The sequence below is a fragment of the Heteronotia binoei genome, chromosome 5 (assembly GCF_032191835.1).
Source record: "Heteronotia binoei isolate CCM8104 ecotype False Entrance Well chromosome 5, APGP_CSIRO_Hbin_v1, whole genome shotgun sequence".
Classification (NCBI taxonomy): Eukaryota; Metazoa; Chordata; class Lepidosauria; order Squamata; family Gekkonidae; genus Heteronotia; species Heteronotia binoei.
The window spans coordinates 20,030,835-20,055,346 of NC_083227.1; the positions used below are offsets into that span (position 1 = coordinate 20,030,835).

Consider the following 24,512-nt stretch of genomic DNA (forward strand, 5'->3'; position numbering starts at 1 on the left):
ATTCCCAAGAGCCTCCCCCCACTCTTTTTAGTCCTATAGGCACCCAAATGGACTTGAGTGAAATGGAGGCATCTTTCCTTCCATTTCCCAACATTCCCTTTTTTCTTTGTAGCTTATTTCTCAAACAATTAACGCATTTCGCATTACAAAGAATAGCAGCTTATTCCAAAGGGGAGCTCTGAATGGACCCTCCCCCTGGGTCTCCTGCAGCCTCCTTTCCGCTCAAGCATGAGAAGAACAACTGCAGGGTCCACAGAAGAAGAGAAGGCCGTGCAAGATTAAATCCGTTTTCTGGACTTTTACTTTCCTTTGGTTTACTGGGCACCATCTGCTGGGATTTCTTGTGTTCACTGAACCCATTGTGAAGGACACTGGAGATCCTGCTCCTATCAGAGTTGATATCTTCATACCACTTGGCTTTCAGTTAAACAAATGATTGTGTTATGCTTATGATAAAGTTATGTTACCTTGAAAACTGGGCTGACTTGACTTTTGGGGGGGGGGCAGGGAGGGGAATGTCATAACTGCCAGACTGGAGTCCCCTAATTTATTGACTAGAAGCCCCCCTCCCCTCCAGATGGAAGGAAAACCAGAAAGGGGATTTTCATAGCCAGGATTCTGCTGCGTTATGCTTGCATTGTTTTTTTTTCTCCTGAAGCCATTATAAGCCCTTTTCATCCATGCAGCCATCTCCTTTAAATTGTAGAACAAAGCAGGAGTCCAGTAGCATCTTTTATTCAGAATGGAAGCTTTCGTATGCATGCAGACTTCATCAGACAATGGAATGGGGTGCAGCGAGCAGAGCTGCTGATAGGCAGTGGCTCAGAATGCAAAGTTGGTAGCACTGCCCACCAGCTATAAGTAGCTCTGCTCACTGTACCCCCTTCCATTGTCTGATGAAGTCTGCATGCATACAAAAGCTTCCATTCTGAATAAAACTTTGTTGGTCTTAAAGGTGCTACTGGACTCCTACTTTGTTCTTCAGCTTCAGGCCAACACGGCTGCCCACCTGGATCCTTTCAATTGTGTTTCTAAGGCACTGGGTGCTCACGTTTTATCCTCAAGTGGCTCTGTGAGGGAAGTTAGGCCAAGAGCAAATGAGATTCACAGCTGAGCAGAAATATGAACCCAGGCCTTGCCCATTCAAGTCCACCAAACTGTGCACTGCAACACAAGTGTTTACAATCCCACTAGTGTGCAATCTAGAATTCAGAAAAACGTGGTGGTAACAAAGAGGGGACTCTTCAGACACAGGCAGGAGTCCCATTCCTTCCATGTTGGCCACTGATCAGGCACCCGGTCAGCCTCCTGCACCTACATCTCCTCCTGCCTGAATCACACAGTAGTAATGGGGATATGGTGGGCCCCCTAATCCCTCCCGCCTGCTGCTGCTTCTATCTGTCGCCTTACTGGGCAATGGCATGTGGGCAGCAACAGCTCCCCACTTGGCCTTCTCCCTGCCTTCCCACAGTGCCAGGGATATAGCAGTTTCAAGTCAACTTTTGCCCATCTAGCCAGGCTCCCATGGGGGTGGGATGGGGGTGAGTGATATTGGTCGGCTTTGTTTTTCCTCCTTCCTCACACACCTAGCTCTTGGAGCAGCTGCTCCTCCCACCTCCAGACTGGCAGTTGGAATCCCATGGAGGGGATAGGATAAACATGGAGCAGAGGTCCATCAGTGGCTATTAGCCACAGGGTATTTATGGAACTCTGTCAGGGGCAGTGATTCTCTGTATTCTTGGTGCTCTGGGGAGCACAGTGGGAGGGCTTCTAGTAGTCCTGGCCCCACTGATGGACCTCCTGATGGCACCTGGTTTTTTTGGCCACTGTTGGGCTGGATGGGCCCTTGGCCTGATCCAACATGGCTTCTCTTATGTTCATGACAGGGTAGAAGTTTCTCCACCTATTAAATTTTTTATTTTTTAAAAAACTTTTTGGGATATTTTTAGCAAACCTTGGGAGAAGTGTTGCCATGGGTTTGTAGAAAAATGTCTCCCATGTATACCTGGCCCTGTTTTCTGGGTTTTTCAATATGCACTGTTCAAAATTAGATACGCTGTCCCGGTTCTGCAAGAAGAAGGGGGGTGGGGAAATCCAGGGTGCCTCCTTTTCCCCAACCGTTGTAGAAGGGAGAGAAGGAGCTGGAGATGCAGGCAAGACGCCCATCACTTTCATTAGTGATTCTGGGGGTCTTTCCCACTCCCTGCCCCTCACTTGCTGTGCTCCCAGTATTTGATGGTATTTTGAATACTGAAAGAGCAGTTCTGCCTTCCATCAAAAGAGTTACAGCAATATCTGATGTAGCCTAAGAGAGAATCATTACCCCTTTTTGTGAACTGTAACCAACGTAGTCAGATTTGTAACAAAAGTCTTTCCCATTCTTACAGGAGCATGTGGAAACTATATTGTCTCTTTAATTGAAAACAGACAATAATGATTTCTTGGAAATTATTCCTCGGTGCAGTATTTAGTTTGGTTCATAATTGACTGGTTTGCTTTTTTACCCTGCCTTTGTCCAAGTGTAGATCACTAGTAGCTCCCATCGTTCTCCTGTCTTGCATTTTATCCTCACAGTAACAATCCTGGGAATTAGATCTGTCTGAGAGTGCGTGACTGGCCCTCAGTCCGCCTCCAGGCTTCTGTGGCAGATTGAGAATACAAACCTAGATCTCATAAATCCCAGACAGATGCTACAATCACAACACCACACTGACTGTGACAGTTCAGGGAAGTTCTGAACTCGTCCCCTTTCTTTATTCTGTAAAAGAGAGGCTATGCTCTATTCTCCTTGTCTCTGCTGCCTTTACCTCAGAAGTGCACTCAAAGTGGCTTCCGTTATTTTCCTGTCTTCACCTCACAACAACTCTAAGGAAGTTAGGGTGTTAGACTAGTCATTGCCACAGTAGGTCATTATGATGGCATCTCAACAGTTTTTAAAATTGCTGCTAAGCACCTCAAAAGCTGGACCAGGGCCTAGTCATCCTGGACCCTTGTGTTAAGAAACAATCCAAAGTTAGCAGATCAAGAGATGGTCCTCTCTAGACTCCTCCCAGGGGGTTCTTTTTATGAGTGCAGGGCCTTGTATCTCCAGCCCTGGTTCTCAAACAGCAGGCTCTTCTGCTCTGGTGATATTCCACAACTAGTCTAGACAGGGTTTGCGTTTTTCAGAACAACTAACAGCCTTTGAACTGCTACTGGAATAATTATTTTTGTGTTCTAAAGCCATAGCAATGAAACCATACTACTGCAATCGGTACATCTGTAGAAGTCATTGTAAAGATTAATAACAGATTGCATGTAAACATACAATGGCTTTCTCAGAAAAAAATGTGCTTTTTGTTGAGACCAAAGTTCTTGGCTAAGAGTGATTGGTGGGACGGCAGTAAGATAAGAAAGAAAGGCTGAAACAGGAAAGCACTGAAATCTACAGGCAGGTACTGAGATACTTATCAGCCTGACCTGCAGATTGTCCAGGAAAAGCTCTTCCCTTCCAGAAGGAAGAAACTGGGACTTACTGACAGGTAACAAACGCAGGAGAGCAAACCCCAGGTAGGTTCGGGTCATCTCATTCACCACTGCCAAAATCAATATGGGTGGTACCTACTTGGCCTGGCTCTGATCTAGAGGCCGTCCCTGTGCAAGCACCACGGCAATGAGAAGAATGGGCCGCACCAACATGCTCCATTGCCAATAGAAAACTAGCCCTCCAGGGAGAGAGGCTATATCCTCGCCCCTTTCTCTGATTTGTTGTTTTTCTGTCTGCCTGGACTTTTCTTTATTGGGGGGGGGGGAGAGTTTTCGGAAATGTGACTCCCTTCAGTGCAGTAATTTCTGCCCTCCTGTGGCTCCGGAATCTGCCTCCAGATCTGAGTTTGCAGGGAACAACCCGCATGTATGCAGTGTGGGAAAGGGGCAAGCAGAGAGAGGGACTCGCATGCAAACGACTGGAACTTCGTGTTTTGACTCTCAGCTTCCTGCGGGAAACTGGAGCATTTCTGCCACTCCCTTCCCCGGAAGTAAGAGGGGTGGGGGAAGATGAGAAACTGGCTTTCATTTATCAAAGGGGCAGATGGATGTAAGTTTGGGGGGACCCTTCCAGGAAACTTCTGACCTTCTCACGGGGAAGTCTCTCCTTAGACCCAGCCAGGGGCACCCCCATGGGCCAGGCCCTGGAGGGCAACGGGAAAGGTCCCCCTGCAAACACCTGCCCAAGGAGCGCAACAGAGGCGATTCCACCTGAAGCTCTGACTCCACCCTCCCCTTGCTTTAGCAGGCCGCTTCTCCAGGTAGCTGTTTTCTGCTCGGGCCCGCTGATTGGGCGCCGGTAGAGAGTTTATTTGCATGAAGGGAAACGCCCCTTCGCTGCTTGGGAGAGCGGGAAAAAGCGAAAGTGGCTCTGCTCTTTTAGCGCCTTGCGGAGGCCGCCATGGAGCCTCAAGGTCCGCTAAAGGAGCTCTGCGAGGAAGCCTCTTGCTCCATCTGCCTGGACTATTTCACAGACCCCGTCATGATCGCCGAGTGCGGCCACAACTTCTGCCGAGCCTGCCTGACCCGCAGCTGGGGGGAGTCGTCGGGGGCCGCCGAGCCTTCCTGCCCCCAGTGCAGAGGAAAAGCGCAGCCCAGCAGCCTCAGGCCGAACCAGCAGCTGGCCAACGTGGTGGCAATAGCCAAGAAATTCACTCTGCAGGAGCGGAAAGATGCTGCGGGTGCGAACGGGCCACTCTGCCAGAAGCACCAGGAGCTGCTGAGGTTTTCCTGCCAGGACGACGAAGCCCCCTTCTGCATGGTCTGCGGCATATCCCAGGAGCTCAGAGAGGTGCTGATTCCTCTGGGGGAGGCGGGGAATCCTGATGGGGAGTAGCTGGAGAGTCTCTTCGTTCTTGGCCTCGCTGTAGTTTCAGTCCAATGAAAACAATCTTAATTGAAATGCAAAGTGATGGGTACTAAATCAGTTAAATGTAGGAACCTGCGAGTGAGTAAGGTGTCAGGCATCCCGCTGGATGATAACGTGGAAATGCTCCTCTCCCCTCCTCCTGGACTCATTTAGTCCTCCAGAGTTTGGAAAGAGGCCAGTGGGCTGGGCGAATCCTGGCTGAGTCTGATCCAGCGGGGCTCTTCCTGGGTCCCGCCTCACCAGCACTAGTGCGCTTGCGTCTTGGTGTGTGGCTCAAAATTTCACTTGGGTGCTGCATTATGACTTTCTTGGGCCCCGGGGAACTTTTGCCTTTGTGGGCCCCTCTCACCACCATGATGATATTTTTAAAAATTATTTTTGATATGACTTTAAATTCTTCAGCATTTTTGTGTGTGCACGCTAGGCAAAATTTGATAAATTTTTGTGGGCCCTAAACATTTCGGTTTTTTCTTCGGATTGCAAAAGAAATGTAAACGTTTTTGTGGACTCCTAAAACTATAGTGGGACCTAGGCACTGTGCCTAATGCATAAGTCAGTCCTGGCAATACAATTTCAGGTTTCAGGTCGTTGCTGCTGACTGAGTATAATGCAATAGCAAATATAATACATACACTGTAATATGATTGCACGCCCCCCCCCATAGGCCACAAATTGGCGGCTAGTATTAAACTGCAAAGCAGCAAGTAGAATTAAACTGCTCAAAAAAGTCACTTGAGGAATCATAGAGTTGGACATCTAGTCCAACCCCCTGCAGGAAACTCACAAATACTTCCCCCTAAATTCACAGGATCCTCATTGCTGTCAGATGGCCATCTAGCCTCTGTTTAAAAACCTCCAAGGAAGGAGAGCCTACCACCTCCCGAAGAAGCCTGTTCCATTGAGGAACTACTCTAATGGTCAGGCGGAAACTCTTTTATTAGGGTTTGTAGAATCTTGAGACTCAATGCACAGCAGCCAAGAAGGTCTGAGCGCCTGCTCCGGCTGCAATGCCACTGAGGATGTTCTCCGTAGCTGAGAACGAAATGTCTGGAAGGAAAACTTTCTCCAGTAGAACACGGCACTTGAGCCCTGAAAGATTCTACAAACCCTAATGATTTTACCAGCCGTGAAAACCTGAAATCTTTGGAAACTCTTTTGATTTAATTTCAACCCATTAGTTCTGGTGGGTTCTCTTTGTAGTGGGGAGACCCTGGTTGCTTCTTGTCTTCTTCACCTGATCCCTCCAGGCAATCACCCTTTGCTTTTAGCCCTCTCAGTATTGATGCCCCACTCAGCCTTTCACTGGTAGGCCACCATTAGCTGAGGAACTTTTGCCATATGATCCCTGGTTGGCTTTCCTTGATTCCAAAACCCTGAATCAGGCTTCAAGACACAAACACAATTAAAGAATTCTTTTTAAAAGTTAAAACATTTACAAAATTGCAAGAGCGCTAGTCTTTTATTTAACAGTCTCTAATAACTGACACCTCTTGCTCTGAATTATTGCATCAAAATCTGGAGACAGTGTTCTGTAGCAATCTTGAGTATGCTGTTCAGGTGTGTATCTGTAAGTTGCAAAGCTACTTTTTATTTATTGACATTTGTTACAGAAATCTTGTCAATGCTTTGATCCCAAGGCCCAGAGGAAAACATGAAATGGTTGGGCATTGTGTGACCTTTTGTACATAAATGTTTTGTGTGTCAGTCATGAAGGCATTGTGACACAGACTGAGAGCTGTGTGTTTGTCTCCAAAACTATAGTCTCTTCAGAGAAATAACTACAACTCCTATGAGGCAGTGCAAGAACAGAGAAAACATGTATAGTGGTCAGTATCAGCCTACTATCTGGGAGGTCTTAAGTTCAGAACCCTCAGTCTACAAAGGAAATGTGCTGGGTAAACTTGGTCTGGTCTCAGTCTAATCCCCTTCACTGGCCTATTATTCCTCATCTAAATCACATTACTTTCCTACTGAGAAAAACTGGATCATGAGGGTATGAATACCACTGTATTCAAAAGGGAGGGGGAAACCCAGTTGCACCCAGGAGAGCCCTTGCATAAGAGCCCAACAACACACACATTCACTCACTCACTCTCTCTCTCTCTGTAGCAAGATAAAAAGTTCATACCTTGATTAAAACTTTGTATCTCTCCCATTGTGTGTGTGTTGTGTTTAAACTGGACAAGGCAAAAATTGTGTCTAGTCCATTACAAGGAGAAGTACAGTTCTGGAGGTGGGTGGGGATGAAACAAATCCTATGTCTTTATTTTGGGCATCAGGCGGTCGGGGCAGCCGGAAAAGGGAGAGTTTGCCAAAAGCACCAGGAGCCCCTGAAGCTCTTCTGCAAGGATGATGAAGCCCTCATCTGTGTGGTCTGTGACCGATCCAAGGAGCACAGAGAACATGAAACCCTTCCTCTTGAGGAGGCCTCCCAAGAGTACAAGGTAGGAAGGTTGTTGGGGTCTCTTTGCAGGGAAACTCCCTCCAGTTTCCTCCCCAGCCTCTGGGCCCAAGTTGGGGCGTGACAGTGCCTCTTTGCTGCCTCCTTCCTGGAGTGTTAACACAATTTGGTGATATCTTGGCTACAAATAATGGCTTTGAATGCAAGAAATATCCAACCCATGACTGGGGTGGAGTAAACCTTAAAAAAGAACACATTTCAATTTTGGTTCTCCCCCCTCTCTGCAGGATCAGTTCCGCAACTGTCTGGAGATCCTGGAGAAGGAGAGAGAGAGAATTGTGGCGTATAAAGGAGACATTGAGAGGGAAAGCCAAGACTTGCTTGTAAGTGTCACTGTGGCTGCGGAATGAATAGAGTCCAAAGAGCAGAAATGTCAGCTCACGAGGCCGCCCCCTCCCCTTCAGTTGGGAAGTAGAGTTGCCCTAATCACAGCCCAACAACGTTGCCCCACTGCCTTTCCATTACTTAACTGACAAAACATTGAGACTCAGTAAGTGCTGAAGGTGAAATAAGAGATTAAAAATTCAGATTTTTAATCCATCCCCCAGGCCAGACCTCACAACTATATTAAGTATAATTTGTATTTGTTATATATATTTGTATTTGTTTAGCACTAACTAGCAGTTGAGTGCACCTAGGACCGGTACCCTAGGCGTGTATTTCTTTTGCTTAATGGTTAATCCAGAACTGACACAGGGCCACAGAATTCACCCTCCAAAGCATGTTTTCTCCAGGGGAACCAATCTCTGTAGTCTGGAAATTAGCAATTCCAGGGGCTCCCCAGGCCCCACCTGGAGGCTGGCATCCCTAGATGCACAGCCTGGTCCGTATGCAGCAGAACAGGCCCCAAAGGCAGCTCTTAGGTAGGTGTAACATTGCAATTCTAAGCAGAGGTATTACCTGGGTGGTGAGTCTGGGGATGCTGTGCAACTGCACGCTCTTGTGCCTCGGGAGCTGCCTGCCCTCCAGTGCCCTGGATGTTTTGTTTTGAGCAGCATCAGTTGACTTTCCAAGGCACTCTTTGCTGTAGAGAGAATCACAGGCAGAAGGACATACGTGTTCAGGCCCCATATGTGTAAATGCACCAGCAAGCAACCTGGGAGGAGTCTCTGCCGCCTCCTCATGCTTGCTGCAAATGTTGATAGGTAGCCCAGCGATGCTGAATTGGGCCAAGTGGGGTTAAGCCATCGCAGATTCTAAGGTGGGGAAAGTACTGTTAGTGTATTGTAAGTCTGTTTGTGAAGCATGCTAGATCACAAACTGTAAGAATGACAGGTGTCACAGGACTGCTATAGTTGATGCAATCAGAACTGGTTATAGCTGGACATTTCTACAGAGTCACACTGAGTCAGCAGAATTAGCTGATTGGTGGACTGGACTATAATAACATCTGAGTGGCCAGGGTGTTTTTCGCTCGATGGAATTGGATTACTGGCGAACCACACTGTTACTCAGAACTGTGATTGTATATATCTTCACTGCTGTAAATATTTTGTATATAAAAGCAACAGGTTTGTTATAAAACCAACTGGTGTGTTGGCTCTTCTTATCAACGTCCCTACTACTTCACCGTATGGTCTAACTACACTCGGCACACACTCTAGCCGTCAAGCACTTGGGATACTGAGTAGTGTGTAGTTCCCCCCTCCCCTGCAATTTTTCCTTGCCCAAAATGCAGCCAGGGAAACTGCAGTTTACACTGGAAGACGAAGCAAGGTGAAAGGGCTTCTGAGCTCTTTTGCCCCCAGTGGGGTTTCTACTCAAATAGTATATTGTCGCCTAATATGGATTGGGGGAGTCAACCTATGAAGGGTGTTCTAGTGGGGGAACAAATGGACTGAAGCCTCCCTTCTTTTCTCTGGGTCTTCTGCTGCAGACTGAATCCTCTGTGGCTGAAAGAACCCCTCCAGGAGTTGGAGGGAGATCCTTGTGTTCTTTGGCCCTGAGGCTGGGCCTGGTGGATCTTCCGCTTTCCCTGCTGAATGTTAATTGTGATCTCTGAAAGGCCAAAGTGCTCTTCTCATAGGAGGCTCTTCCCACTGCAGAGACCAGCTGTGTTCCTGACACTGGACCGATTTTCTTCTCTTTCCATTTCAGAAACAAACCCAAGGAGAGAAGCAAGAGGCAGTAGCAAAGTTCAGGCAACTGCACACGTTTCTGGAGGAACAAGAGAAGCTTTTGCTGGCCCAGATGGAAGAGGTGGAGATGGAGGTGGCAAAGAAAAGGGACCAGCACCTGGCCGCACTCTCTGAGGCCCTCTCCTCTCTCGAAAGCCTCATCCGGGAGATGGAAGAGAAGTGTCAGCAGTCAGCCAGTGATCTCCTGCAGGTGAGGGGGTGGCAGGAACAGGCAGGGTCCCCTAGAGGAAAAGGCTGGCTCCAAATCTTCTCTGTGCCTGCTTTGCTCAGCAGAAAAGCAAACAAGGCCAGTTCGTGCTGCTAGGAAGTTTTCATCTCTGCATGTGAGCTGTTTTCCTCTCTGTCCTTTTGCATCTCCAGCCAGGGACAGACTGGACAAAAGCAGGGGCTCTGTGAAACCTACCCACCCCTGGAGTGAGGATTCCATGCAAGGTTTTTCACAGTACATTTTAAAAGGAGGATGTCTGTGGGGCAGGGAACGTGGCTTATAGTGGCGGCTTGCAGATGTGCGCTCCAAATGCACACAGACACACAACAGGTGGTTACAGGAATGGTATCCGCACACCTTTTCCTGCCACCGCTGAGCTGCTTCTGTCTGCCCTTCACATCTGTGCAGATACGATGGCATTGATGGCTAGACCCTCTCTTCCCTTTTGTTGTTGAGCCATCTTGCAGGGAAACTCCTGCAAGCTGGCTCAGCAATGTAGGAGGGAAAAGGGAGGCAGTCTTGCAGTGATGCAAGGCTGATGGAAGAAACGTTGCTAGGAATGCCTTTGCATCTGCAGGTGGCCAGAAGGGGTACACAGCCTTCCAGCCTTCCATGTGAAGAAAAATCTCTGAACATTATCGTTCTTAAGTTGTCAGAGCAGATCACACCGCTCCAAAATGGCTCCACTTTGTCTGCTGGTATTAACCTCACAGAGATTTTTCTTCCACTTTATGAAGATCTACCCCAGTCTTTGAGTGAAGTCTGCTAGCTGGACACAAGCAAAATGCCAGAGGGCAGAATCTTCCAGAGAGGTCTTCCTGGTATGATCTTTTAGCAAGCACTGAGGTCTCTTAGCAAGCACCGAGAGCCAGTTTGGTGTAGTGGTTTAGTGCGTGGACTCTTATCTGGGAAAACCGGGTTTGATTCCCCACTCCTCCACTTGCTCCAGCCTTGGGTTAGCCATTACTATCACAGAAGGTTGTCCTTGAAAGGGCAGCTCTTGTGAGAGCCCTCTCAGCCCCGCCCACCTCACAGGGTGTCTGTTGTGGGGGAGGAAGGTAAAGGAGATTGTGACCTGAGACTCTGAGTGGAGGGCGGGATATAAATCCAATATCTTTTCTTTTTCTCTCTGCCATTTTTCCTCAGGATTGCAGAAGCACCTTGCAGAAGTAAAGAAAGGGGACAACCCTTGGCACAAGGGAGTCTTTGACCAGGGCCCTGATCCCCTCCAGTCCTTTAGAGATATATTTGAGGAAAATTGTAACAACAAAACGATTAGCACTGGCAAAAGAGACCTCTTTGCCACGTGGGGTTTGTTTGAAGCCCTGCGGGATAGCTCCGCCCTGATTAAACAACTCAGGGAGCAGCTTACGCAGAGAGATCAGGAAATAAAGCAGCACGAAGCGCAGGCAGAGAAGAAAGAACAAGAATTGGAGACAATTCTTAAGAAACACGCAGAGGTGCTGGAGAGGGAATTCCAAAAGCAGACTGCTGAAAGGGAATCCATACTCCAGAGCCATGCGGCAGCGCTGGAGCAGGAATCCCAAAAACATACTGCTGAGAGGGAATCCATACTCCAAAACCATGCGGCGGTGCTGGAGCGGGAGTTCCAGAGGCAAACTGCAGAAAGGGAATTCCTACTCCAGGGCCATGCGGAAAAATTGGAACAAGTGCAGCAGGAACACGAAATCGAAAAAGCAGAGTTGCACAGGAGACACGCTGCCGAAATAGATAGGATAGCGCAGGAAAATAATACCCTGGACCTTGACTGGCAACAGGCAAGTCGGACCGTAGAGGAGATTAAGGCTGAGAAACTCACTATAGCTATAGCATATCAAGATGCCATAACAGCTCTAAAGAAAGCCCAATCGCAAGTAAAGGCATTGAGCAAAGAGCTGGAGCAAACCAAAAACCGGAATGACAAACTGCAGTATGCCGTTGAAATAGCCACAGAAACGGTGAAGAAAACCAAAGAGGCAGCTAATCATGAGGCATGTAAAAAGGAGATTGCCTTACTGCAGCAGAAGTTAGACCGTAAAAACGCTCTTATAGCAACGGTCTCCCCATCCACCTTCTATGCTTTTTCGGATGAGGAAAGTGAGGATGAGGAGGAGATTCAACCCTATGAGATTGCCGAGATTGCCCCCGCCCCAGTATGCCCGGTGGTCACCCGGCAAACTACCACTAAACAGGGAAACGGTAAAGAGACGGTGCAGATAACTAAGGAGGTTAAGGATTGGAAAATTGAAAATGTTAAAATGGCACACCAAATTCTCGGCCCATATAATAGGGAAACCTCCATCCGATGGATGATGCAAATGTACCGCGAATACCCAAATATAACCATCAGGGAGTTAAATCAGGTCCTGAGATTGGCTCTAAACGGCCCTCATGTAGAAAAGGTGAGAGAAAAGTTGCTACTCGCACACACAGACGCCATAACCACCTTGGAGTGGATAGCGGAACTATTGAGAATCACTTGGAACGAAGAGAATGTTAAATATGTATATACCCAGACCGTGCAAGGTCCAGATGAAGACCCTATGGTCTACCTAGCAAAAAAACAATTCTTAGCCTTAGCTGCCGACGTAGTATTCCCGGAGGAAGAGGGTCAGGAGCCCGACTACGATGACGCTGATTTTATAACGGATGTCATTAAAGGCCTCAACCCAGAAACGCGGCAGGCACTGGGACCCACACATGCACCTAACCCCAAATGGAGCACACTTCATGCCAATTTGGAAAATATTAGTAGATATATGGATACGGTTGCGCAAGGGAAAAAGAGTAGCAAGAAAGACCGGCCTAAGGAAGCTGTTAATACAGTTACTTATGCTAACAACGGGCCCCACTCTCAGTATCAGAAGAGGGAAGTTAATCCGGACCCCTATAACCCATCACAGCCTCCCGTCAATCCTCCAACAGGACAAAATAAGCCCGCTCAGGCGCGAAACAATGGGAAACCGGCCAGGCAGAAGCACGGAGCAGGGGGAGGGAATCCTAACTATCAACCGAGAGCCCCACCTCCACCCGCACAGCCCTCGGCCCCTTTTCCTCCTCCCGCAGTGCAGCCGCCTCCGGCCCCACAGCCCAACATAATGACGGGCCCTTATGGGGAGGCATATCAAGACTTGCAGAATCAGAGTCGAGGGTACAAGCCTTCCTATAACAGAAAGGCTGAGCGAGTTCGTTTTTGGAATTCAATGCCGCCCGAAGAACAGACTCGGCGAAAGGCGCTCTGGAACTTTTTACTCCATGCAGGGTGCGACATGACCAATATGGATCTAGCACCCACTGCACTTTTGATAGAGAGGCAACAGCAAGTGATGCAGGGGTGGGGAAATCAGCAGCCGTCTGCTCCCCCGCCTCCGCCAACCCAATCTCACTTTGCGGCGCCTCAAGGGTATTCACCACCCGTAGCTGCAGTGGCCCAGAACCCGCCTACTCCAATGTACCCTACCGTCCCACTATACACAGCACCAGTGGCGGCAGTTAATCAAGTAGCAGTCGTCAGCAATCCCGAATATGAGGAACAGGGTTTGCGCTAGGGGTGCCCGGGGCCCACTGATCTCCCCGAAGGAGTAGTGGCTAAACTTAAGCCAGACACCTGGGGGAGACCAATGGTAAAGGCAGGCATTGGGGCTCCAGGGAACATTAAACCTGCCACTCTGTTAGTGGACACAGGAGCATCGATTAGTGTGCTCCATCCAAAGCTAGCTACTAAAGGAACTCAAACGGACCGAACGTTGGAACTGTCCGGCTATGCAGGAGGAAGCCACCTCTCGCATATATGGAGGAAGATCCCAATCACTGTAGGGAGACTCAAAGCCACCATGACAGCCTGTAATAATGCAGGAGAAGACGATGGAATGATTGGGGCTCCCTTCCTAAAGAAAAACCACTTAACTGTAGATTTAGCCAACGGACTCCTGTGGCACATCCCGGGAGGCCCGGACTTTATTAATGCTATACACCGATGTGCGGCCCTAAAAGCGCCCTTCCCTGTATGTTCAGTGACGGGAGATCTATGGACCCAAAAGTTTCCCGGGGTATGGATTACTGACAAGGCGGAGTGTGGGACTGTGAGAAACGCTTGCGTTCTCATAGAGGGCAAAGATCCTCCTCCCCAGCGTCAGTACAAATACCCCGCGGAAGCGGAAGCAGGAATAGGGAAAACAATTGAGGGTCTGTTGAAGTGGGATGTCATCCTCCCAATGCAGTCCATCTGCAACGCCCCCTTGTGGCCGGTCCTAAAGGCAGATGGAGTAACTTGGAGGATGACGGTGGACTTCAGAGCCCTCAATGCAGTGACTCCCCCGGTGGCCCCGGTGGTCGCTAAATACAACGAAATAGTGGCAGCCATTGCAGCGGGATCTAAATTTTACAGCGTGGTGGACTTGGCCAACGCGTTCCACTCGATCCGCTTGCACGAATCCTGTTGGTATAAATTCGCGTTCACCTTCCGCGGCCAACAGTACGTGTTCAAGCGAACACCGCAGGGCTTTCATTCTAGCCCAAGCATCTGTCACGCGCATGTTGTACAGATGTGGGACCGACTACTGCCTGGATCAAAGGATTGCGTGCTCAGTTATGTAGATGACGTGCTGATCCACGCAGAGACAGAGGAGAAGGTCCGGGAGGTCACCGAGGAGGTCCTCAGCCTCATTCAAGAAACAGGATTTAAAGCGAGCAGGGAGAAGGCTCAGCTAGTAAAGACCGAGGTGAAGTACCTTGGCATCACACTAGGGGCAGAAGGGAGAACACCGGATTCGCAGAGAGTAGAAGTGATTTCTAAACTCCCCGCCCCCACAGACCCCCATTCACTAAGAGCTTTGTTAGGCACCTTTAACTTTTCCCGGGATTTCATCGAGATGTTCTCCGAGAAAGCCCGACCTCTTTATGAGCTCCTGAAGAAGGATGTGCAGTGGTACTGGGGACCGGAGCAGCAAAAGGCTTTTGCAGAGCTCAAAAATGACCTCGCAAAGGCTCCGGCGCTTGCCCATCCCGACGTTACCCAGCCGTTTTTCATTCAGTTGGCTATCTCGGAGCACAGTCTGGGGGCTACCCTGATCCAGAGACGGGCAGGATCTCAGAGGGTGGTGGCTTACGCCTCCAGGAACCTTTCTTCTGTGGAGGAGAAATTCTCCCCCTGTGAGAAGGTCTGCCTCGCTCTGGTTTGGAGTTTAACCCATTGGGAGTTTATAATAGGAGGAGCAAGGGTGGTAGTTCAAACCACTCATTCCCCTCTTAAGTATATTCTCTCAGGGAAAGTTAAAGATGGGCAAGTTTCGAACCAAAGGATTGCCCAGTGGACACTGGCGTTAACTAATAGAGGGGTAGATTTCCAGAAGGAGCAAAAGGAACCGCCCTCGCCCTATGGCCTCGTAGTTGAAGGGGAAGAGCATGAGTGTCCGCTGCCAGTGGTACAACATATACCCTGGCCGGTTAGTGGAGGAATAACCCTAGCAGAAGCCCGACAACAAGAGCTTGTTTGTTGGTTTTGCGATGGATCTTCCTTCCACGTAAATGGCTCAGCTCGAACCAGCTACGGCGCCATTAGAGTGCAGGATTCCCTAGTCCTTAAAGGAACAGTCCGCCCTCATTCTAGCCAAGCCGCGGAAGTGGAGGCAGTGCTAGCGATCCTCCAGTTTGAGCCTCTGGACGTGCCCCTAGCCATTTTTACTGACTCTCATTGGACGGTGCAGGCGATCACAGCCTGGCTGCCCATTTGGAAGAAACAAAATTGGCTGAATAGCGAGGGGAAAACAGTAGCGCACTCTCAGAAATGGCTGCAAATAGCTGAGAGAATAGAGGCGCGAACTGACTCCACCTACGTGACTCACGTCAAGGGACATCAGAGACAATATACAGAGGAAGGGATGTGGAACAACAGAGTAGACGCTATTGCTAAAGAAGCTGCATTCGCAGACAGCAATCCTTTCCGCTCACCCCCCACCTTTCCTCTACACCCGGTCACCACTCGGAACCGGAGCAAAGGGAGAGAAATCCTGATGGATTTGGGCGAGCTTCAGAAAGACGACCCAGAGATCCTGGAGCTTGCCAAAGCCCAGAAGGATGAAACAGGGAAATACACCATTATTCAGCAAGATGGCATTTACTGGGCGGTAGATAGCCAGGGGGAGCAACACTGGATTGTGCCCCTGCAGGTCAGAGGGGATTTAATCAAGTTTGTGCACGAGCAGGGACACCGCGGAGCAAATCTAACTTTGGAGCGGGTAAAGGAGACGGGCTGGTGGCCGGGCATGCGTCAGGAAGTCGCGCAGTGGGTTAATAATTGCCTTGCGTGTGCTATGGTTAATGCCGACACATCAGGACCCAAAGCTCCCATCCAACACCAAAGAATAGAGGGACCCTGGGCTCGAATACAGATTGATTTTATCGGCCCCCTTCCCCGCACAGCAAGAGGAAATCGATATTGCCTCACGGTGATCGATCCTTTCAGCAAATGGGTGGAGGCTTTCCCTTGTAAATATAATACTGCCGCTACAACTGCTAAAATTTTATTCAACCACCTATGGACGAGATGGGGAATCCCAAGGGTCATGGACTCGGATTTGGGGTCACACTTCATCGGGGAGGTCACAAAGGAATTGTGTAAAGCCTTGGGGGTGGAACAGCGGTTTCACATTGCCGGGCACCCCCAAGCCTCAGGGGCAATTGAAAGGACCAACCGGACTATCAAGGAAGCCCTACGGAAAGTAGTAAAATCCACAGGCAGGGTTTGGGACGAGAAGCTGCCCATTATCCTGATGGCGCTGAGGGGAACTACTGCCGTCCATGGTCACACGCCGCATATGGTCATGACAGGAAGGAAAATGGTGTTGCCAGAAGCTTTCTGGCTCAAAACACAACTTCCATCTGACTGGATGCCGGTGGTTGTGAATGACGCGTGGGTGCAATCGCTAGTCACGGAGGTCCACAATATCCACCTGGAGGTAGCTAAACAACTAGGAAAAACACAACAAGCAATGGATCAGAGACTAGGCTGGGTTAAAAATCCTCGAGTGTGGGATCCAGGCCAGCTAGTGCTATATAGGAGATTCTCGCAAAACGAGCACTCCTTGGAAGCCAAATGGTTAGGTCCGGTCCCGATAACACTGAGGATCAGCCCAGCAGTCTACCAAGTAGAAATCCAGAAAAAGAACGGAGAAACCTGGCGAAAGTACTTCCATTGTTCCCAACTCAAGGAATGGAAGGGAACTACTCCAGCTAACCCTAATCAGATTCAGCAACCTGAAGGGGCGCCGCCGCAGAGAAGAGCCGAAATCCGACAAATTTCTGTCATGCCCTGCCCTGAACCGGTGGATTTCCCCTTAAGTGACACATTCCTCACCCTTGGTGTAACTTGAACAAGTCCAAGTATAGGAAAAAGATTCCTGAGACAGACCTGTCCACAGTAATCTAGGGGGGGGTGCAGGAGATAAGAACTCAGAACACGAACATGTAGTTTTAGAACTGCAGCAGTTTTTTTTTCTTTTCTTCTCTCCTGTGAAACTGCTCCTTCCCTTTCCCCTCTTCCCCAACCTTGTCTTAGTACTTTAACTCTCTCAAGCTTATAGAAATAGCAAGAAGGGTCTACAGCGCAATCTTATCTTTATTTCCAGGTACCCAATATGGATTACCAGAATGTGAAGGTGAGATTTGTGAGAACAATGATGCATGCAATGTATTTAGTGTTGATGTTAATGCAGGAGAAATGTACAGCTGATAGAGCAGTATTGCCCACTATAGTCCCATTCTCTCATTGGAGATGTAAAACAAGTCTATACCCCAAGGAAATCATGCTATGCAAAGTCATAAAGTCTAATTATGGGGAAAATGACAGCAGACTTCCCAGAAGCAGCTATGACTTTCGCAGCTGTGACGAAGAATGGGTTAGACCACCTAATATGATTTTGTTATGTGCTGGGACTAGAATGCTAACGCAGGAACTGTACTGTTTTTCTCATGAGGATACTATGAGACCTCTAGTGCCAATGCATTGTGTTTATGTCCCAAAAGGCCCACGGAAATTAACAACAACTCCTACAATAACTCCTAGCGCTACTCCAGCCTCTAAAGGGTTTACTGAGGACATGGGGCCATACTGTGAAAGTGCAATCGTGTCGACCGCAGTATGGAGCGCAAAGGGTCCCTTCAAATTTATATTATCAATTGGCTCCAGGATAGAAAAACCGCTTGCGTTCTCAATACAGACACCTAGTGGAGAGACGCATCAGTACCAGCTAACCGCATGGTCAAATAGAAATTGGATCGTTACTGATTTGGAGTTGGGAACACAGGGACCTCCTGACTGGTTTATAGTAATAGACCCTCTATGCCAGCAGGAGCCCGCGATGGGAATGAAATTCACCAAATTGGGCACCTTCAACACAGAGCTTCCATCGGAGGAAGGAAACTATACCCTCACGATAGGGAATTCCACCCAGCTCCAATTCAACCCTCTCATTCCCGACGCTGAGAGCACATTAAGCGCCAACTCTCACATAATTGGTTCACATGTGATTAAAAGGGATATAAAGGAGCAAGTTTTAATTCGCCCACAAATGGTATTAAAGGAAATAAGGGTCAGCCTGACGGGATTGAATACCATCGAAAAATTGCCACAATGTGCTCCCTACTTGGAACCCAGTAAAAAGGGTTGGGAGGCTTGGCTGCAGTTATGGGTGGGGAACACGCCTCGCAGATTGAAACGATCTGTAGGAGACTGGGTAGCACCAGTTGCTGGAGGAGTAGCGGTTTTAGATTCTATAAATATAGAAACACTAGCAAATAAATTTGCCTATGCTACCTCCTATATTTCCCAGCTGGGAAAACCCATTAATGACTCTTTCCACACCATCTCTGAAGTCCAGCATTCCATCAGCTCCATTTTAGTAAATTGGGAAAACCAAATTGAAAGAGATTTTGCCTTGCTGTTGAGAGGTACTCAATCCCTACAGTTAAATATTTCTTTGGCGCTGGCATGCACCCAGGCTCAAGCTATGAATTTAGCAGTAACCATGGGCATGATCAGGCAAGCCACGGAGGGAAATATCCCCCTGGAAATCAAGCAGTTAATTAGATCAGAAATTCCCACCCCACAACTGGAATTGGAAGCTTGGTGGACTCTGGTGAATACATCTTTCTCAGTGGACAGGCAGGAGTTGAGACTTCTCATCCTGATGCCCACTGCACAAAGGTTCTTTTATGTACACCCCGTTGTGCCACTAGGGCTGCAAGTGGGACCAACCGAAGTTTTGTATTCCTCGGACTCAGATAAATGGGCCAGGAATGACAACGGAAGTTGGGAAGCTGTGGATCTACAGGCATGTGTACACAAAGACAACTTGGGATTTATTTGTGATGAGCAAATTCTACAAACTCACCACCCCTGTGTGAACCCATTAAGGGACTCTCCCCGAGAATGCAAATATGCGCTCAGGCAAGAGAATGCCTCCGCTTTTGTGTATTTGGGAAGAGGATGTGCTTGCGTGAGGACATATTGCGAGTACCTCATCATAAATACCTTCCACATCCAACCCATGTTGCCAGGTGTCAACAGATGTTTCTGCAACCTATCTTCCATTGTAGGGTGCGATATAGAGTTCACAGTCCCCATATGGACTAGGGAGGAAATCCTGTTGGCCCCTAGCCTGTTCAAATTTATTCAGCCAGTCTTCCTGGGCATGGGGCTGCGGGCGATTAGATCCTTGCTGTCTCATCCCCTTTTAAAACAGACCTTGCAAGACATTAAGAGGAGCGGAGATACAGCCGCCATGGTGGTTAAACACGATGGACAGGAAATCTCCGGGCTTTTAACACAAATCAAGGACACGGGAAAGCATTCGTTCCTTGACGCGCTCCTTGGCTGGAGCCCTACTGGGTCAGCGATACTTAACGTAGCCTTGCACCCTATTGTGGTCATTTTGGTCTTCCAGATTATACTCTGTATTGCAATAATTGTCTTGGGGTGCTGGCTGAGAAAGCAGTTAAAGAAGGTGGACGAGCTCCAAACCATGTGGAGATATCGTCCCCTCGTCATTGAAAAGCCCTAAGTACCGCCTGGAATCCTCTCCCCACTTGTGCGAGAGGGGGGGGGGGCTCCCTCTCTTAATTCCTTTTCCAAGATCTTTCTTTTACTTGTAAGGGAGGGCTGTAAAGCCCAAGGGAAAGGGAGAGGGGAGAAAGGCGACGAAACCGAACCGTGGAGTGAGGACCAGCAGTGGCAAGGTAGAGCTTGCAAGAGATGCTCCCCGAGGGTTCAGGAGTGTTCATTAGGAAGACTCCCATCGGGTGCGTGTCCTGCTTTGCCACTTCAGGCTCCCATCTGAACTGGATTGCGCCGGGCGCTTCAGTTCAACAGGCCCGCTGGGACCCCCGGTTCTGCAGCCCCACATGTTTGACAACAGCGGGGACCGGTCGGGTCACAGGCTAAAGCCGCCCGATCATCCCCCTCTGGTGCCTCGATCCCACCAAGGAACAAAAAGGTCTCTATGAGTCAAATGGAGGCTCGGCCCACTCTATATTTTAAGTCCATACATCCTGTTTATAGGTTTGGAAAACCTCTCCCTCCTTATTAACCCCTGAATAAAGTTTTAATGGCCGAAAACTCCACTCCCCCCCCGTCGTTCCCAGGCCGCCTTGGATTTGAGGCATTTGCATAAATCTCTCCTGCACATGCCCCAACTTTTGGGATAGGGAAGCGGAGGACAATGGGAAATGTAGTCCCCACAGCCCGGTTTTTACATTATGCATGTCAGTATCTCTCAGCCCCTCGCTTTGCTCCTATGGAAAGTTCTATCTTTTACCAAGTAAAGGGTGGGCTTGTTAGCCCAAGGGGATGGGGTGAGGGAAGCCCAAATTGAGCAGAACAAACTCAGGGCATTCTTGCAAGTGTTGGATCGCTTCTTGATGGTCTAGATAACAGTCCCACCAAGTGATCCATCACTACAAGGCCCGAAGTGACTCTGGGACAGAACCTGTTCTGACCCAGAGAGACTCCCAGCAGTCCAGTGTTTGAGCTCTGTGACTCTTCCGGCGCTCCGTGATCCTGAAGGAACACAGGGAACGGAGAGGGGAAGAAGTTGCAGACGCTCAAAGCATCAGGAACCTGGTGCAGCCTCTGTTCTGACCCATTGGGACACCTGAGCGTGCAGCCCTTACCCACATAACTGTGGAAGGGACTCAGGCTGTGCATGAGCACCCGAACCGAGGAGCTTAGGAAAACCCTCGCTCTCGGGCGCCCTGGGTCTGTCAACTACCTTATAGATTAAAAGCAACATAGGTGAAGAGCGATCTCGGAGCCCATGGCACACCTGAACAGTAGCCTTCCGGGAGCCGCTATTCCCACAGGAACGGACCGAACTTAGGTCCATTTATTTGGAAAATATTTTACAATGTCCCACTCCCAACATGCCCTAGGCTTAGTTCATCTGCATAAACACACTATGCGCATGCACTAACCCAAAGCACAGGATTGGGGACATCTGGGACTTAGAGTTCCAAAGCCATATGTGTGAGCAATGAACCATTGATTTAAGATCTGTCTATCTTTTACCAGAGAAGGTTGGGCCGCCGAAGCAGCCCGAGGGTTAAAAGAGGGCAGGCAGTGACACTTGCCCTCCGGAGCGCGGAGCTCCAGCTAAAAGTTCCACCCACCTAGGGTCTCAGGGGGCCAGAACAGACTCTGCACCAGGTGCCATACTTGCAGGGGCACCCTGAGTTTGTAAAGGCGCACACGAGACCAGGCGGAATGCTTGAACCCGGCCCCCACCGGGAGAGCCGAACGCACCGAAGCACCTTCAGGTCACAGTGACTCTGGAATTCCCCACAAGAAAGAAGTGCCCAATAATAGAAAAGCCGCTTAAGAGCGACCATAAGCCTTTCTGGGGTGACTCTGAAGAAGGGGGTGCCCCACAATGGCCCAAGAGACCCACTTCAAGGCAGAAGGGTATTTGCATATGCGCCTCCCACTGGGTCTGCGTAGTGAACTGCATGTCATCATTGCCTGGCGCCTCTGCAAACCGCCCTGTCTAGTGATGGACGGCAGGGCGACGCGGGAAAAAGTGACGTGGCAGTATAGCAGTTGCCATCTCCCGGGCGGGAGGGTTAACATAAAATGAGGTCTTGAGTGGCTGTACCCATGTTTGTATGTTTTTAGATCTATTTTTATACCAAGAAAAGGTTGCCCGCCCTTGGGTGGGCAGGCTTGTGGAAAAAATTAGAGTAGGCTTTTGAGAGATTACAAAACCGAACCAAGGAGTAAGGAGTTGGAGGGAGCAAGAATCAAGTTACCCCTTTTTGCAGGGGCTCTTCCCTTGCTTCACCAAGAAACATCTCCCGGGCATAGGCCTCTCCAATGGTGCAGGTTCGGAGAAGCCTACCCAATGGAATGACTGGCCCAGCCTGACACACTCCTCCCCATGATCTCCACTATACTATCAGATTAGTGTGGGAAATGGCAGAAATCTCCCAAGCTGCTTTGCAAAAATCATTTACATATCCCACGCCTACTGACGGGTTATTGGCATCACGATATGGGCACAGCCTCACAGGAAGTGGGAACTACCATGCAACCCAGATCCCACCCCTGCCGATAAAAAAAAAACCTTGATTGACGGGCAGGGATCCTTAGGCCAAACACCAACTTGGACTAAGGCTTCATTATGTGAATGTTTATTATTTATGTTTTCTATCTTTTACCAAGTAAAGGGGGAGTCCCCCCCTCCCAGTCAGGGAGGGACTCCAAGAGGCCCTAAAAGAGAACCACGCTTATAGCTGGTTCTCCGGAGCCCAAACGGGCTCCCGATTAAAAAAGGGGAAGGCAGCCAGTGGATCAACTTCCCCGAACCTACAACATGGGAGAGGCCTTTCCGCGGCCTTGCTCCCCGGTTCGGGTTGTTGGTCCATAGGCCTGCACTTCCAGGCGTATGCTTTGCCCATCCTCAAAGCCGGGAAGGCATGAGGAACGAGGTACTTTGAGGTTGAAGGAAGCAATCTAATGTCAACTGGAGAAAACTGTAACCCCATCAGGAAAGTTGGTGTTGTAAAAATGCTTCAACAGAATTTGCTAAATGTTACTCAAAAGATGTATAAACATAAGCAAAGTATGTGAAGATTTCTCCCAGAACCCTATTGTTCCCTAAATTTGCATAAATGCCCTGGAGACCCCTCTAGATAGGGTCTCCCCAGGTCATGTGAGCAGACCCCCGACGAGGTCCGAGCTACGTCGGATGTTTCCGCCTAGAGCATGCTCCGACAGAAACTTGGCTTCACTGTGGGCGGCCTGGATACAAGGGGGGGTGGGATATCCGCAGCAGATTCCTCGGCGCCGCCAGCCTCCTCCCCTCCAGAAAAAGACTACAGACAAGCCAAATGAGAAGGGAAGCCTCTCCTGTCCCCAGCGTGGAAGTTATCGAGGGGGGGGGGGGGGAAGAAGAAACCCGAAGAGCAAAGGTCAGGAAATAGACAGATGAATTATGTACTAGCATAGTGTTAGGAGTTTTTATGAGTATGAAATGTAGCACGGAGATTTTGAATGATTTGCCTTGTGAACCCGTGGGTAATATGAAATGTTTATTGCCTATCTAATCAACTATTGCAGCCTAGCCGGCCTAGACTGCGCACGTGATTCTTGCTTTTAAATGATCTTTGATGCAAATGCTTTGTATTATGTGATTTTACCATGTGTTTTTATGGATTTTAATAATGCTACATGAAATAATGAATATGAACAATGTATCCCAGAAGACCTCACTGGAAGCATGAACGCCAGGGAAGGATCTGATGGCCTATTGGCATTTTAAAAATTGTGTTTTTGAGTAGTTTTAAGATAGTGGCTCCAACCTTTTTGTAGGTAGCCGGTATTCCCCAGTAGACACCCCATGCTTCAAGGGCTTACCGCCCTCTTACTGAAGCCCCGTTTTTCTTCTTTTTCTTTCTTTTATACATACGAGACTTTGCCACTAGACGGTGACGTCAGTCTCGAGGGGGGGAACTGTGAGAAAATGACCCCTCTGTCACAGACATGGTTGCCAGGGCGCCTGGAGAAGTAAGCTTGCATCCGCCTGGCCAGTGAATGCGAGTAGAACTATCCAGGGACTACATGAGACTCCCGTGTACCTATTACCAAGTATATAAGTGCTTGAGACAGGCACAGAGTGTCTGCAGCCGCACACAAACATCTCCCCGCTACTGCGCGGAACCCGCCATGGCGAGGAAGAGGTTACGCCGCCACGGAGCTGTCCAGGCGAACGGTGTTGAAGCGCTAAGCATGGAAACCACTGTGTTTCGCTAACACCACATGTAGCCATCTTCCTGCCTGGTTGGGCTTCATTCCTTCTAAGTGGGAACCTCACGTACACACCTTGAGTCATTCCTAGCCCGCAAGCAACCTATCTAGTTCATGAATGGATTAATGGCTCCACTATTAATCCTGATTGCCAAAGTGATTTCCTGAACAACAGTCCTCGCCCAGGAGAGTTGAGAAAGAGGAAGAATCTCTCCTGACACATCCAAGCCCTTTTGTCTACACCGGAATACCTAGGTTCATATCTGATTCTCTATTGTCCCTTTCCCAGTTAATCCCATCTCCTCCCAATCACCCAACCATTCCCATATTGATATCAGCGGAGCCGCCCCAGGCCCTGTCGCAACTTGGAAGTTTCCAGGATGCCCAGGATGAAGGTGATGTTCATTGGTTGAAGCACACATCCAATCAGGTGTCGCCATTGACTCGCCATTGGTCCAGCCGATGTCCAGCCTTCTTGGTCATCAGCAGAACCTCCCATTACCACTCCCAGTCACCTC

General features: G+C 49.1%; 1 protein-coding gene across 2 annotated transcripts in view; it reads left to right on the forward strand.

Moving 5' to 3' along the window:
• The first annotated feature begins 4,426 nt into the window (after positions 1–4,426).
• LOC132572197 (E3 ubiquitin-protein ligase TRIM7-like) overlaps positions 4,427–24,512 on the forward strand; it is a 33,583-nt gene continuing 13,497 nt past the window's right edge. Inside the window, exons 1-5 of one of the 2 annotated variants that reach the window (XM_060239032.1) lie at positions 4,427–4,847; positions 7,166–7,338; positions 7,583–7,678; positions 9,453–9,683; positions 10,848–10,870. In XM_060239032.1, the coding sequence (XP_060095015.1) occupies positions 4,427–4,847; positions 7,166–7,338; positions 7,583–7,678; positions 9,453–9,683; positions 10,848–10,870 (944 nt within the window). Of the gene's footprint in view, positions 4,848–7,165; positions 7,339–7,582; positions 7,679–9,452; positions 9,684–10,847; positions 10,871–24,512 lie in introns of those variants that run through there. The other variant, XR_009555416.1, reaches the window with a different exon arrangement.